Source organism: Haliotis rubra, unplaced genomic scaffold, assembly GCF_003918875.1.
Source record: "Haliotis rubra isolate DU_JTF1 unplaced genomic scaffold, ASM391887v1 Scf858, whole genome shotgun sequence".
Classification (NCBI taxonomy): Eukaryota; Metazoa; Mollusca; class Gastropoda; order Lepetellida; family Haliotidae; genus Haliotis; species Haliotis rubra.
Genome location: NW_025767588.1, coordinates 293,350 through 309,219, shown reverse-complemented (window position 1 = coordinate 309,219; position 15,870 = coordinate 293,350). Strand labels below are relative to the sequence as shown.

General features: G+C 40.5%; 1 protein-coding gene across 1 annotated transcript in view; it reads right to left on the bottom strand.

Annotated features, from left to right (window-relative positions):
• LOC124262829 (protocadherin Fat 4-like) overlaps positions 1-15,870 on the bottom strand; it is a 36,805-nt gene that overhangs the window by 15,143 nt on the left and 5,792 nt on the right. The window contains exons 5-15 of the mRNA XM_046697396.1: positions 15,172-15,424; positions 14,207-14,494; positions 12,971-13,227; positions 8,646-8,813; positions 7,932-8,175; positions 7,078-7,365; positions 6,275-6,528; positions 5,399-5,566; positions 3,711-3,954; positions 2,864-3,142; positions 1,448-1,707 (exon numbers count right to left, since the gene is read on the bottom strand). Coding sequence (XP_046553352.1) covers positions 1,448-1,707; positions 2,864-3,142; positions 3,711-3,954; positions 5,399-5,566; positions 6,275-6,528; positions 7,078-7,365; positions 7,932-8,175; positions 8,646-8,813; positions 12,971-13,227; positions 14,207-14,494; positions 15,172-15,424 — 2,703 coding nt within the window. The remainder of the gene's footprint in view (positions 1-1,447; positions 1,708-2,863; positions 3,143-3,710; positions 3,955-5,398; positions 5,567-6,274; positions 6,529-7,077; positions 7,366-7,931; positions 8,176-8,645; positions 8,814-12,970; positions 13,228-14,206; positions 14,495-15,171; positions 15,425-15,870) is intronic.

Here is a 15,870-nt window from a genome sequence, read left to right as displayed (position 1 = left end):
ATAAAATATCAACAAATTGTCATAATTCCATATTGTTAACGTAATTCATAGAAACATGAAAGTTTTCATTCTGAATGAAACATAGTTGTCCATAAATGAGAACTAGAAAGTGTTTTTAGTCGTAAAAACAGATGTCTCCCCCTTCCCCCAATTCAACATTGATTGAGACCTCAAACAATTCATTTGATTCCTTCAATTTCAAAATCTCTAAGTATGAAAATACATATTATTGATAGTACATGTATGTTATTATGTGTGTAAAGTCTTCATTTAATATTTTTATATTCAGTTGAACTTAATTGTTTATCAACAAATCAACAACTCCACAGTTGTGGAAAGATGGGTGAGGTGGTTTTAGAGTTTGCTCTGAACACAAACCATACCCTTAAAAAAAACAAAGTCCAAATTTGATGCCATTGAAACAGAAAAAAAGAAAATTGAAAGAAAAGTTCAAACCCCCAAAAGGCACATCTACTTGATATGGAGAGGCTGTATAGCAAATTTGGTGAAGATGGGTCAATTAGTTTCAGAATTATGCTCCGGAAACGAACTTTACCCTTCAAAAAGACAAAGTCAAAATTGTTGCCATGAAAACAGAACATAATAAAATTGAAAAAAAAAATAACTCAAACTCCCCCATAAGGCATGTGAATTCTACATGATAAGGAGAGGCAGTATACCAAATTTGGTGAATTTTTTGTAGTTTTAGAGTTATGTTCTGGAAACAATGGGAACGCCTACGTCAACAGAAACTCAACCAAAAACAATATGTCTCCCGACCCTTCAGGGGGGGAGACATAAATAGTAATATTAGTATACACATACTTAAAAGGCACAATGTCACAGCACATTTCTCTAAAAATACATAATCCATTTCTCTCAATAACACTAACTATCAGCCCTCAGGGAAGCTACCATATAATTTATTTCCCCCCAAAATATGTATTTAGATTGCAATATTAAATTGAAAAGTTTGAAAGAATTATGCAACATTGCATTAAATCGACTCTCGTGCCTTCTTCTGGCCGAACATAATATCAAGCGAACCCCATAGAGTTATGTCCCTAGGAATGCTCCTTACGAATATCCTATAACGCAACTTGTGATTGAGACCAGTTTGGCAAACACTGACAACACCCGCGTGCGACAGTTTTCGATGTATGAAGCAATTGTTTACATCCCATATATGGCAAGTGCTCCCTGTTTTGAAACTGTTCACCTCTAAATTCAATTATCGATTTCAGGCAAGTCATAAGGGATAAGAAGTTTTTATTGCATAAATAGGAAGCAAAAGCGAGTGCATATGCCTCAATATGTATAATATAGGCCAAAATGTTGTCAAAACTGTGTGACATTGTGCCTTTAAATATTTACACCACAAACATGTCAAGTTGTAATCATTTCACACTGTCATCAAAAGCTGTTTGCACACAATAAGCGCTCCTACCAGAATTAACTCCCCGTCCTTGGTAAAATCCCTGTCTTCAGGAAAGCTGGCCCCATACTTTGGAGCACTGAACACTGGAACATTGTCATTCTCATCCTCTATTGCCACGGTAACCGTTGACGATGATGTGTAGACAGGGCTGCGACTGTCAGTGACGAACACAGAGAACATGTGCTCGCTTTGTTCCTCTCGGTCAATGGCTGAGTTCGTCCGGAGATAACCAGTGTCTCGCTCAATGGTGAAGGGCAGGCTGGGGGATTCTGGGGACATTTTTAAGAAACAATTCCGCTTTGCATGAGTCTGCGAAATAAGACAGTTTCATAATTTTTCAAGAACATGTTTTCATCAAGATCTTTATGTTGGAATGAACTGAATGAAATGATGAACTACAGCCAGTGTTTTTGCTATTACTGTCTAACTAACTCTCTCCATTATCACTGTGTATGCAATCAACAGAATGTTGGAACACGTGAGTGAGCAAGTGAGTTTTTGTTTTACACTGCTTTTAGCAATATCCCAGCATTATCACGCATGTTTTCGGCATGACGATCGACTGCTTTAAACACCAGGCTACCCCACCACCTCTGGATCACGTGAAGTTCGGTAAAACAGTTGAGATTCATGGGATCAGGGATTGGTTGGTCAGACTTGCTGACTTCTCTGACAGACATCATCATATCTCAATTGCATAGATCGAGGATCATGCTGCTGATCAGTGCATTGTCTGGTCCAGACGTGATTATTTACAGATAGCTGGAATACTACAGAGTGCAGCATTAAAAAAACAATCAAATCAAAACAAAATGTTCGTACATTTGTGCCTGCTTTGCTACATCTAAAGCAACAGATAAACCTCATACGAACTGTTTCCAAAAAATACTGGTGCTTAAAAGATTCATATATACATGAACCTTGTGATCATACCAAACATCAGACTCAAAACACTGAACAATAATTGGAACATCGTCCAACATATGAACACACTTATGAACAAATACTTGAAATTTCACCATCATTGTTTCATTGAAGATGACGTTTATGATACACATGAATAATGTACAACAGGGGATGGGTAACCTGACTACAAAAAAAGCAAAAGAACCGTGAAGGTCTGTGTTAGAATGTGCCTTCAGTAACCCATGCTTGTCGTAAGAGGCGACTAACGGGATCGTGTGGTCAGGCTCGCTGACTTGGTTGACACATGTCATCGGTTTCCAATTGCACAGATCGAGGCTCATGCTGTTGATCACTGGATTGTCTGGTCCAGACTCGATTATTTACAGAACACCGCCATATGGCTGGAATATTGCAGAGTGCGGCATAAAACTAAACTCACTCACAAAAGCAAAAACAAGGGGAGATAACTCTGCAAGCAAATAACTCTGCATCAAATTTCTTCTGACCATATTCACTGACCTGTTTTATCAATGAAGTAACTGAGTCGTTCTTCTTCCCCTTTGTCAGCATTCCTGTCTGTGGCCACCACCTTCCCGACAGCTGTCCCTTCATGAACATTCTCCTGCAGCCTGAAGCTGTATGAGTCTCTCAGTCTGGGAGGGAAATTGACCGGGACGTCCAAGGTGAGGGTGAAGTCTGTAGACTGTTGAGGGTAGCCGTGATCGACAACACGGATCTCGAGGTCATACTGGTCCTGAAGAGTTCCCTCAGTCAGAGAACTGGCAACAGTTATCAACCCTGAAAGATTGGATGACCATGATTCACCGAAAACACAAGACACAGTAGTTTTCTCTTTCAGAAATATCAAAACATTTATGTTTTTAACTATACTTGTTTTCAGAACTAATTCTAGGATGTATACAACTGTGTACAACAGAAACATACCATGGTCTTCCAAAAACTCTATTGGAGTTAGATTCTATTGGAAGTTTCTTTTCACCTTTCTTCATATATGTTGAACTGCTTCTGGCAATGTTGGTTTGTTGTTTTGACCAGCCCCATATTTAAATATTGTTATCATTATTCAGTCTGGTGAATGTGATCATATATAAGAGTAAAATGATGAATGTGGCAGAGAGTGTGATCGAGTGAGTTTAGTTTTGCACTTATATATTCCACAATATTCCAGCTATATGGCAGCGGTCTGTAAATAACTGAGTCTGGACCAGACAATCCAGTGATGAACAGTATCAGCATCAATCTATGCAGTAGGGATACAATGACATGTGTTGATGGCTTGAATACATATTTGGTATGACTTTCACAAAAACGACATTTGTTAACTGAAAATTACACTTGTCATCACCTGTTGTTTCGTGGATCCTGAATCTGTCCATGCCGCCAGCCATGAGGTAATACGAGACTCTCTTGTTCCGATCTGCCTGGTCCAAGTCCTTGGCCTTCATCACAGCCGCCACATCCCCTGGGAGGGACAGAGGGTCCACCTCCACCCTCTGCTCCCCCACCACAACAGGGGCGTGGTCATTTACGTCCTCCACAGACACAGTCAGTGAGACATTGCTGACATACCGACCATCATCTACAGACACCTATTACAATACAGGAAATAATGGCACTTCACAGTTATATGGCATCAAGTACAGAGTCTTGCATTGCACTAATTTATTTGTTTGTTGCTTAACACTACACTCAGCAATATTCCAGCAATATGGCAGCGGTCTGTAAATAATCAAGACTGGACCAGACAATCTAGTGATCAACAGCATGAGCATCGATCTAGGCAATTGGGATATGATGACATGTGTCAACAAAGTCAGTGAGACTGACCACCTGATCCCTTAAGTTGCCTCTTATGACAAGCATGGGTTACTGAAGACCAATTCTAACCCGGATCTTCACGGGTCGCTCTAATTTTGTTCAATGCCTAATTATGTCAATGATAAAGTCAAATATCAATCTAATTTTCCCTCTCTTGTTTGCTGTGGTTATTTGCCGCTTGACATTACACACAATATTTCAGCAATATGAAGGTGATCTGTAAAACAATCAAGTCTGGATCAGACAGTCAGTCCTGTTTGACATAATGAACATTGATACAAGGCAATACACTCTCATGTAATTAACCAAAACATGGGCCTGATCATGGTAGTCACAGTTTGCTGGGGACCTTCTCACCTGGAATGCCCACTGGCGCCCACTCATTGCCATAGAAGGTCTTTATGAGGTTCAACCCGTGAAGGTCTGTGTTAGAATGAATCTTCAGTAACCCATGCTTGTAGTAAGAGGCGACTAACGGGATCGGGTGGTCAGGCTCGCTGGCTTGGTTGACACATGTCATTGGTTCCCAATTGTACAGATCAATGCTCATGCTGTTGCTCCTGGATTGTCTGGTCCAGACTCGATTATTTACAGACTGCCGCCATATAGCTGGAATATTGCTGAGTGCGGCATAAAACTAAACTCATTCACTCACTTTATAGGGTTCTGAGGCAATACTCCAGGTTTGTCCATGGAACTGACAAACTGTGGTCTGACATATCAGTGTCACACCAAAACCAATGTGGATGGTGCCTCAGGATAATATGGGACTGACCATTTTATATTCTGGAATTTTTGTTTGAGACAATATATTGTTTCTGTTTGCATTTCATGACAATTTCTTTCTTCTACCCGAGAAGACGAACAGAATGTAGGGAATCACATCACAACACACTATTTCTCATATTTCTGTTTTTAAAAAAGAATCCTGACTTGCTAAATTGTCAAACATACACCTGTTTACCCGACACAGATTTGATTGTTTGCAACTGTTATGATGCCACATAACAGACATAGTAATGACTTAACTGTATACAATTTTCACACAAGATAACTGTCAGAATAATGACCTTCCCTGTCTACATTGTTAGGAGAATGGACAATGAACCCAAGGACCATGTTCCTGTCTGTAGCACATTAACCACCAACCACATTAACCCATGGGAGGCATCAATACAAGTGGTATCACACAGGCCAAATAGTGTCTTTACTGACTGTGAGATTATAGACTGATGCACTGTCTCCATCCAGACTCCCTGCCTCCCTCTGAGTGATCTCTCCGCTGTTGGCATCTATGGTGAAGAGCTCGCTCCCAGATCCCAGAAGCCGGAACACGAACTGGTCACTAGAGCTGTCCTCATCAGTCACCTTCAATGGAGGCCTCTGAAACAGGACAGGGTTACTCTTTGAGGTCACGCGTTACTTTTTAACAAGAAACACTGTTTTATAAAGGGTAGTGATCATACATGTCGATCATACATGTCAGAATGAGTTTTGACATTTTACCCAAAACTCTGACTTTACTGTGGCCAGAAATACTACGTTAGTGATATCAAACATAACAATGACTTAATAGTATACAATAATCTTACAAGCATTGTCCAAGTAATGATCTACCATGTTTGAAGAAGGGCTTAAAACAACAAGACCCTGTCTCTGTCTTCAGAGGTAAAATGACATTTATCACAATATAATCGTCCATAATGTTGTATCAAGACTTTGCCATGAATTTTGAGTAGACATAGATTGGCCCTTCTTTCTCTGGACCCTGCTGAAGAACATGACTGTTTTGCTGGACCCCAAAGATGGAGAATGGGTGTGTATTCTTTCTGGACCATCATCACAGTTGTGTGTATTTTGTGACCCTTACAATGACAACATGACCTTCCCCTCTATTCATGATTGACCATCTCTGATGACATCAGTGTTGTTCACGTGACACGTAGCTTATTCAAGTCTAGTACTTTGATGTAGCCATGATACTATCAGTATCAATCCACTCGACTCGCGCTGTACAAAGAAACATGCACAAACTAAAAGTTCAAAATTAATCACATGGGAAAAGCAGCAACCAGAACTGACCATACATACCAGATACACAACCTGAGCTTGGCCTGGTGCGGTATCATCTTCAGTGACCTTCGCCTTATAGATGCTGGCTGCAAACATGGGCGCATTGTCGTTGACATCAGTAACGGTGACCTCTACTGTTGTTGATGCTGTGTACACAGGCTGCTTGCTGTCAGTCACATGAACCAGGAAGCTGTACTTGTCGGTCGTTTCTCGATCCAGCTCGGACTTTGTCCTTAGAGCCCCAGTGTATCTGTCGATCTCAAAGGGGATATCTGCAAGTAAAAATATATATTTACAGATAATACAGATATTCAAACAATATCACAGTGGGGTCCTAGGGCCTTGTTGCAAAGCGATCTTAGTACTACAGCAATCATAACTTGTGTAATAAAACACCAGGCCCCGATTTTTCAAAACAAACTTGAGTTTTTTCAAACTGAGTTTGACAATTTGAAACAGCTGAATTTTTAAGTCAACTGTATTTTTAAAATAAAAAAAGCCCAAACAACTTAAGCAATCTATCCCCCAAACTCAATATTGTCTACTATATTTACAGTTCATTCTGGGAAATGCATTTTCCTGTGTTTTCTCAAATTTGAGCATTTAACTTCATCTTCATGCTCAGTACTGAGCAATCGATGCTCATTATGTTGGTCACTGGATTGTCTGGTCCAGTCTGGATTATTTACTGACCCTCTCCATACAGCTGGAATATTGCTGAGAGCGGTGTTAAACATCAAACAAAACAACTGAACACACAGAGTTGCACTGTCTACATTATTCATCACATCTGATTTGATTATTTTAATAGCTGCAGATACCTTGAGATGATTCTTCACTGATGAAGAAGTTGAGCCTGTCCCCATCCCCTCTCTCCACATTGGGGTCCAGTGCATGGACTGTGTGCAGGACGGTGCCCTGGGGGTGGTCCTCCTGCACCTGTACCTCCGTGACCAGGGGCACCTGTGGCTGGTAGTTGATAGGGACGTAGATGGTGACGGTTGTATCGCTGTACTTCTGGGGTCGTCCCAGGTCCGCAGCTCGGACTGTCAGGGAGTAGGAGGCCTGGTTGGGGTCCTCCATCAGGGCCGACACTACCTGGATCTCACCTATTGGTGTGATGAGTGAGTGAGTGAGCATCATTACATCCATATAATACCAGAAGAATCAGTTTCCCCATTGTGTAAACTGTGCTCATTTGCACAATTGCGGCACAAATTCATCAGGGAGCATTTTAGGGGGTGTTAAACGTAGTGTTATACATTTTGCAACATTGTTTTACTGTTATACATTGTAACTGCAGATGAAGTAAGGTGCAGTTGTGTGATATATTCAGTCTTACTAAATTTAGACAGCATGATCTGATAATGGCTTCAAGAAATGTATTCTAGAATCATCTGCCTTCGAGAGGAATGTAAGGGGAGTTAACTCTTGCCTTTCATCTCACAGTACATCTCAAGCTACAAGGAGACATACATTGTATATGATGATCATACCCTGGATATACTTTCTCTAATCCACAAACCCAACCTACAAATAGATTCACTCACTCAATAACTCACTCACTCACCCACTCACTCACTCACCACACTCATCCACCAACTCACTCAATAACCGTCTCACTCACTCACTCTCCCACTCTCTCAGTATTCAGTACAAGAACAGTAGAGTATACCTGACTCCGGGTGAACAGCAAACTTGTCCAATCCGCCCTTGATGACATAATACATCACATCATTGTTCTGGTCCGTCACATCAGCATCCGTGGCACTGACATGACCAATCACAGATCCCACAGGTGTCAGAGAGCTCACATTTAGAGCTACCTCCCCTTTGAAGACTGGGGCATTGTCATTGACATCTTCAACAATTACTGTTAATGGTGCTGCACTGGAGAATCTTCCATCTGATGCCAAGACCTGCAGCAATGAACAGAGGAACTAAGGATGGGTTTAACAGAGGCTGGTCGCATAACTGAGTCATTAGGACCAGATTATCAGGGGATGGGGATTTGGAACTAAAAAATTCAAATCCATAGGCTTAAAATGAAAAAAAAAAACACAAGAAAAATTAGGCGTAAAATGGAAAAAGTGGGGGCTGAGAAATAGGGACAGGCTTTTTGAATTTTTCCAGACAATTTAACAAAACAATTGTCCTTTAAAAGGTTTATTCAAATTGAGTTTATTTTAACCAGTATTTTATTTCCCAGGAAATGTATGTTTATAAATTAAGAATTGACAGAGAAGTAACATGTCTTTCAGTGGCATTTAGAAGTTGTACATTGATGTCCAAGATATTTTTACGGATTAAACTTCTTTTTTAATTTCTCTCACGACGTTTCGAGACCGTCCAGGTCCCTTCATCAAGTAACATCTCAATATTTCCTTACAGTAAGGTTGTACTGCTGCTGTGTCTCGCTGTCCATGGTCCCACTGTGTTTCAGGTCGATGTGCCCTGTAGCTGGGTCGATGACAAACAGGTCACTGCCATTCCCCATCAAGCTGAACTGTATGTCGGCCAAGGGGGTGTCAATATCAGTAACACGGACTGATGGGGACTGTAAAAACACAAATAGCTCAGATAATATTTTGAACCTTTCAGTATTTACTCACACATTATCATTCACACTGTCAATGTCAATGTGTTTATTGTATTTGAGGCCTCCGGCCCACATACAAGGAGAATACATGATATACACATATAAATACACACAATAATACAAGGATGAAGGGAATAAAGTTAATCAATGCTTAAAGGTCACATGCAACCAAAAAATCAAACATAATTAAAACATAATTATCACTTATTCATGACATATAATATACTTTGCTGGTTATGAAAAAACATATAAATTATAAGCGTACAATCGCAAATCAAAAGTGCAATATTTTGTACTTGGGTTTACTTCTCTCGAAAAGAAGCAAAAGGGCTAACAAACCCAGTCAGAGCAGGTGGGTGTGCACTCAAGTGAAACGGCTGGTTCATTTGCCAAGGCCCTCAAAGCTCATTGTGTGTGTGTATATAGAGATGTTGGGTTTTGTAAATACATGATCATTTTTTTTGTATAACATTTTGCAATCAACATACATCATAACATGTCATGTGTACAAGTATCACACCTGCCTGTCTGTGTAATTACATAATGTGACAGAGAACGAACTCGGGCCATAAATCAATGCATGTTGTTTATGGTGTATAGCCTGATAGGTGTTAAGTTCAAATTGCATGTGGTCAGTGATCGGAGTTGTGTATTGAATATCATCATTAGCAGACAGGCAGGCAGACACATAGGTGTCAATAAAACAGACATTGAGTTTTGTCTGTGACAACGTCTATACTCCTCACAAAAAATTAAGCAACAAGTGTATTTTTGGTCAGTACATATGCCTTTACTCATGATCATTACAACTGAATCAAACATAACAAAGATAAAGCATATCCACACACTTTTCCAACAAAGAAATCAAAATTCATTGAACAATAACTGACTTGCAAATCATCAAAAACAGTGTCACTGAAAAAGCCGTGCAAAATGTGTTGCATCAGGGTATGAAAATGTCTGAAAACACTTTTACTGTCAGTTTTGAGCACTGATCCAAAGTTTAATAACGTGTATGGCCACCATTGACCTGAATACACGCTTCAAGACGTCTAGGCATTGACCAGATGAGTCTGTCTAGAGTCTGTTGTGGAATGTTCTGCCATTCTCTGCAATGCCTGTTCAAGCTGATCCAGAGTCTGAGGACGAACGTGGAGGCCGTACATACACGCCTTCCGAGGATGTCCCAAGCATGTTCAATAGGATTCAGGTCAGGAGACCTTGCAGGCCAGTCCATATGGGTGATGTTGTTGGTCTGAAGAACATCAGTGACAACTCTTGCTCGATGTGGACGGGCATTGTCATCCATGAAGATGAAGTTAGGACCTGCTTGCTGAGCCCACGGAATGATCACAGGTGTGACAATTTCGCCTCGGTACCTCACACCTGTCATGGTACCTCGCCTGATGACCACAAGATCAGTTCGTCGTCCAACTTGGATTCCTGCCCAGATCATCAAACTCCCACCTCCATACTGATCATGTTCAGCAATCGTATTGTTGGCGACGTTTCGATTACGGTTTCTCCACACACGGTAGCCCTACCATCATTGAAGTCCAGACAGAATCTTGACTCATCTGTGAAGAGAACATTACGCCGCATTGACTCTCCAGTTACGCCGTTGGTTAGCCCAATTCAGTCTCTGTTGACGATGGTGTGCAGGCAGTGGATACGTTGCACTGGTCTTCGGACCTGAGACCTTCAGCATGGAGTCTGTTCCTCACTGTCTGTGTGGAGATTCTGTTCCCAGCAACTCTGGAGGTCATTCTGGAGAGATCTGGCTGTGGTGAACCTGTTCCACCAGGCTAGGGTGGCCAAGCATCGGTCCTCTCTGGGAGTTGTCACCTTTGACGACCTGAGCGTGGTCTCTCAGTCATCAATCCGGTCTGTTGGTGACGAGTGATCGCTCTGGAGATGACGCCGATGAATATTGAAATGGTTGGCAACAGCACTCTGGGTCTGACCCCGCACCATTCCAACAATTTGAGCAACTTCAATTGGTGTCAAGACGCCCTAGCCATTTCTCAAATGTTACTGTCAACAATTTGTCGTTGCTGGCAGTTTTAACGCATAATCAGAACGCATGTAATGCGACGTGTATAGCACATGTTTTCCATGCATTTTGCATGTGAGTTTTGAGGGTGGTTGCGTTCAGGCGGTGCTAACAATGTTATCAGAAAAACAATATGGGAAATGCTTTAAGTTCATCAATCGTAAAGGGTTCTCCTGCATGGCTTATATGCCAAGTAATAACTTCATATACCCATGAAGAAAATATGTGGAAAAAAATACTTGTTGCTTAACTTTTTGTGAGGAGTATATATCACAGTTAGAAATTCTGTCTACGCTAAATAATGACATTGCTTTTAAGTATCGAACTGAGAAAGTGACTCGGTAAGAAGAACGTGTGGTGAAATAGACAAATGAAATTATATAAACAGTTAATCTACTGTCATAACATATTAAAAGCTCGCGCCTGTGAAATATCAAGAAAACATTACACCAAAGCCTTCACCGAGTATTCACCGGACATCCCGCTTCCAAGCTGCGCGAACCTATTTCACTGCGCATGTGCTATGAGCGCAGCCCATCGCAGCCAGCCCAGCTGTTGAAACCACTTAAATTCCCCCAAGCTGGGGAAAATTGAAATCGCTTGAACTTTTTTTGCGCTTTTTTCATCGCGTTATTTTTCAACTTTATAAGATGAATTTGCATTTTTGATGATTTGTTTCGGTAAGTCCATAGCGAAACGTATCAGAATCTGCAAAGTTGTTTTACGTTGCATGTGACGTTTAAAGTGTATACTATGTGTTAAAACGCCTAAGTTCTGAGATACAGCCATGAGGTTGATTAATGTTTTCTTGGCTCATGATGTCAAATCAGTAACACTTTTCTTGAAATTCATTGTATGAGCAAACAGTACACCCAGATAAGTATAGTGATTAGCAATAGTAATCAACTTTCCATTTAGGGATCATTTCTCATTTTTTGCAACAGGGCCTCCTCTTCTAAAAATGACAACATTTGTTTTGTCAAAATTAACTGACAATTTCCAAACATGTGTAAAACGTTCTAGGTTGTTAAGTTGATTTTGTAGTCCAACAATAGTATCTGATACTAGGATAACATCATCGGCAAATAGCAAAATCAATATTTCAATCATGTCGGGAAACATTTGAATTCCATGTTTACCGCAATTTGTAATTTCAAAATACAATTCACTTATAAAGAAAGAGAACAAAATTGGACTTAAAATACAGCCTTGTCGAAGTCCAACTGGGCTATCAAAATAGTCGGTGGTATCATCCCCACAACGTACACATGATTTTATATTGGAATACATAGATTTTAGAATATTATACATAATACCGCTATCTTTGTTGACACTGGCAAGCTCGGTTGTAACGGTGGTTTATCTAATTGGCTACTGTGAGAATGCGGAGCCAGCAAAAGGAGGTAATAAAATCATCGGCTCGGGCCGTAGATGCATCCAGAGTAGAGTAGAGATTTATCTGAACGTATAGCCCTGGAGATTATCGAGGATGGGAATGAATCAGTGATCATGACTGATTGGTGAAATAACAGACACAGAAAACTACTCTTGATGCTGTAGGTACACAGATGGTATGTTTGTAATCCAGATGCGGTATTTTGAGGTTTCTGTGTCCCTTCTCAATATTTGTGCATACTGGATGCACATTTGTATGTCACGTAAAACCTTATGTACAGTGTGTAAAATGGTTTCCAAATTTTTTTAGCCAGTCAGGCTAGCTATGCCTGAAAGTTACTAGTCCACAAAATAATTCACTAGTCCGAAATGTGAATGAAGACACAGGTTTCATCATTAAGCTACTAATATGATTAACATTTTTATCAGGCCAAAATACTGCATGATCTAAAAGTGTGTTATTATAACTTAACAAGTCGGAGAGAGTGTTATATTTACAAAATGACCCTATGAAAATTCACTAGCCAGTCAGGCCAGTGACTGTAGAGATTTACTTCCCTGACTGGATTATTACTAGTCACGGGCTAGCAGGCCAGTGGCTGTTTCGAACACTGCTTATGTACCATATTGTGAGACAAAGTGTTCTGCGATATTCATGCCAACTTACAATCTGCAGTGTATGTAGCGTGTCTCCTGCATCATCTTCCAGAACCTTCATCACATACTCAGGGGCAGTGAACTCAGGGGGACTGTCATTCTGGTCCAGTACCTCCACGTGCACCGAACTCGATGATGTGTATACCGGCTTCAGCGAGTCGACCACGTACACAAGAAAACTAAACCCATCTGCCGTTTCCTTATCCAAAGCAGCTCTAGTTGATATCATGCCTGTGTCAATATCTATGCTGAATGGAAAACCATCACCTGTTGGAAGAATTTATGTTCCAATCAGTCTTTGAAATTGACAGCAGTCTACTAGCCTGAGACTAGTAAATTGCTCAGAATAAGCAAAAACCCAAAGAAGGTAACCCTCATTGAGTGGCAGGGGTGGAAATAACCCATTGCCCGACGGCCGAGTCCAGTGTTTTTTCCAGTCGGGCAAGCAATTTTGTATATCACACTGTACCAATGTCCAGTTGACTTTCCAATGTTAATTATGTTGTTTATTTAAACAATCAACAAGAAAATCGGCCGGTATAGAGGAAAAATTATTAGGGCAAGTGATTTTACATGTGCCACTGTACCGGTGTACACTAGCAAATTTTAAAGTTATTTCCACCCCTGAGTGGTGGCATAAGGGGGATTCAGTTTTGTTGCAGTTGTCAAGGCTTTTCCTTTGCTACAAATTGTAAGCTAAAGAGTGAGTGAGTTTAGTTCTACATCGCTTTTAATGATATTCCAGCAATATTAAAGAGGGGACACCATAAATGGGCTTCACAACCCTTCGGAGTAATGAGTGAAAGCTTTAACCACTAGGCTCTTCACCGCCCGGAAAACTAAAGAAAATGTAAACATAAATATTTTTCAAGCAGGACAAATTGCAAACTTTGATGACTAGTGAGAAAAGGTTTACACTAGTCGCCTACGATAATTTTTTTTAAAGGTAACTTAAATGCTAAGTTTGCTGACTAGTAAGGTTGATAATGAATCCATATCCATTTTAAGTTAATAATCATAATCCATAACAGCAGCAGTCAACATGTGACCTCAATATTTGGACATGTAACCTCAATATTTTCTGAAGCCAAATGCTTATTCTGGTGTTTACTAGACTGAAATGATTGTCAAAACAAATTGGTTACTCAACTATGTATGACTTATAAATAAATTCCATATAAGTAAATTCTTCTGGAAAGAAAAGAGATCATACTAGCAAGCCAAAGAATTCAATTTAACTTTTTACCTGCTAAAGTGTCTTCATCAATGAAGTATCTCAAGTGGTCATCTTCTCCTCGTTCAACATTCTTGTCTGTGGCTGTAACTTGACCAATGTTTGACCCAACAGAGGCATTTTCCTCCACAGAGAATGCTATCTTCAGTGCCACACTGGGCTCAAAGTTGAGGGGGACATTGATGGTGACTGTGGTGTCGGCAGACAGTGACGGGTTACCGAAGTCAAACGCACTGACATGAAGGACGTACTCCTCTCTCCTTGGTTCATCCAGAAGGGACATCTGTAGCTTGATGCTTCCTGATGACAGAGAAGAACTCTTAGACTGCTCAGTTTCAGGCTTAAAGAACACCAGGGAACCTATCCACAAAGCATTAGTGGCACTATGTCATTCGTAAGTCCATGATTAAATATATAGAGTTATTATAGGTCATTATGCTACGCCTTGTGGGTGGGATTCCAAGCTCCTACGTAAAAATCTGACATGAAATCACTTCATCAGAGTGAGTTTAGTTATATGCCACACTCAGTAATATCAGAGCCATATGGCGATGGTCTGTAAATAATTGAGTCAAGATTGATGAATCCAGTGACCAACAACATGAGCATCAATCTACACAATTGGGATACGATGACGATTCAACCAAGTCAGCGAGCCTGACCACCCGATCACGTTAGTCAATTCACAACAAGCGTGGGTTGCTGAAGACCAATTCTAACCCAGATCTTCATGGGTCACTTAATCAAGAACCCCAATAACAATATAAATTAGGAATTCCTCAAGATCCTAATCTGCATCCACAACAATTGGTATCAACGGAAGATCCAAGAAGACATAGAATAAGAAAACACCAGCCATCCATGAACGGTGACAAGGGCATCGAAGTGTTTTGGACTCCTTGTGATTTTCTTGTGTTCTTAGAAAACTGCTGCCAAAATGAACTATGAGACAAAATAATAAACAAGTTAAAACTCACCAGTATACGGGTCCACTTCAAACTTGCCATCTCCCCCTTCAGTGAGAACATGGAGGACGACATTATTGGGGCCCTTTTTGTCCCTGTCCGTGGCCTTGACACTGCCAACGTGGGCACCAACCGAGGTGAGCGAGTTCAAGGTGAAGGTCAGATTAGGCTGGAAGGTCGGGGAGTTATCATTGACGTCCTGCACACTGATGAGTATGTCAGCCTGTCCAGTGAGACCCCGCCCTTTCTGGTCTTGTGCGTGAAGCTGAAATATTGAAATACCATATTCATCATTTTAAGCACCCTTCATACAATTTCATGTTATATTTGGGATTACACTTTCTCTGTAAAGTTCAGATTCTAGTACTTTGTCTGCTGGTGATAGGTGCCTGGCTCCCATATGTGACTGAACCCAAGAAAAGTACTAGAATCTGTACTTTACTGAGAAATTGTAATCCCCCCCCTCCCCCCCAAACAAAAAAAAAACATGTGCTACTTTTGACCACTTTCGAAATGGCATCTCCCATTCCACTTCCAGACAAATCTGTATAAAATCTTCATAAACTCTACCTCCAAAGACATTACAGTCTATGCTTTCTTGTGCAATTTACAGATCTTTTCAACAGGAGAATAAGAGGTATATAATTTCTCAGTAACTATTATTGAAAAGGTTTAGTCTTGTTAATGTTTAATCTCTAAAGTCTGATCTCT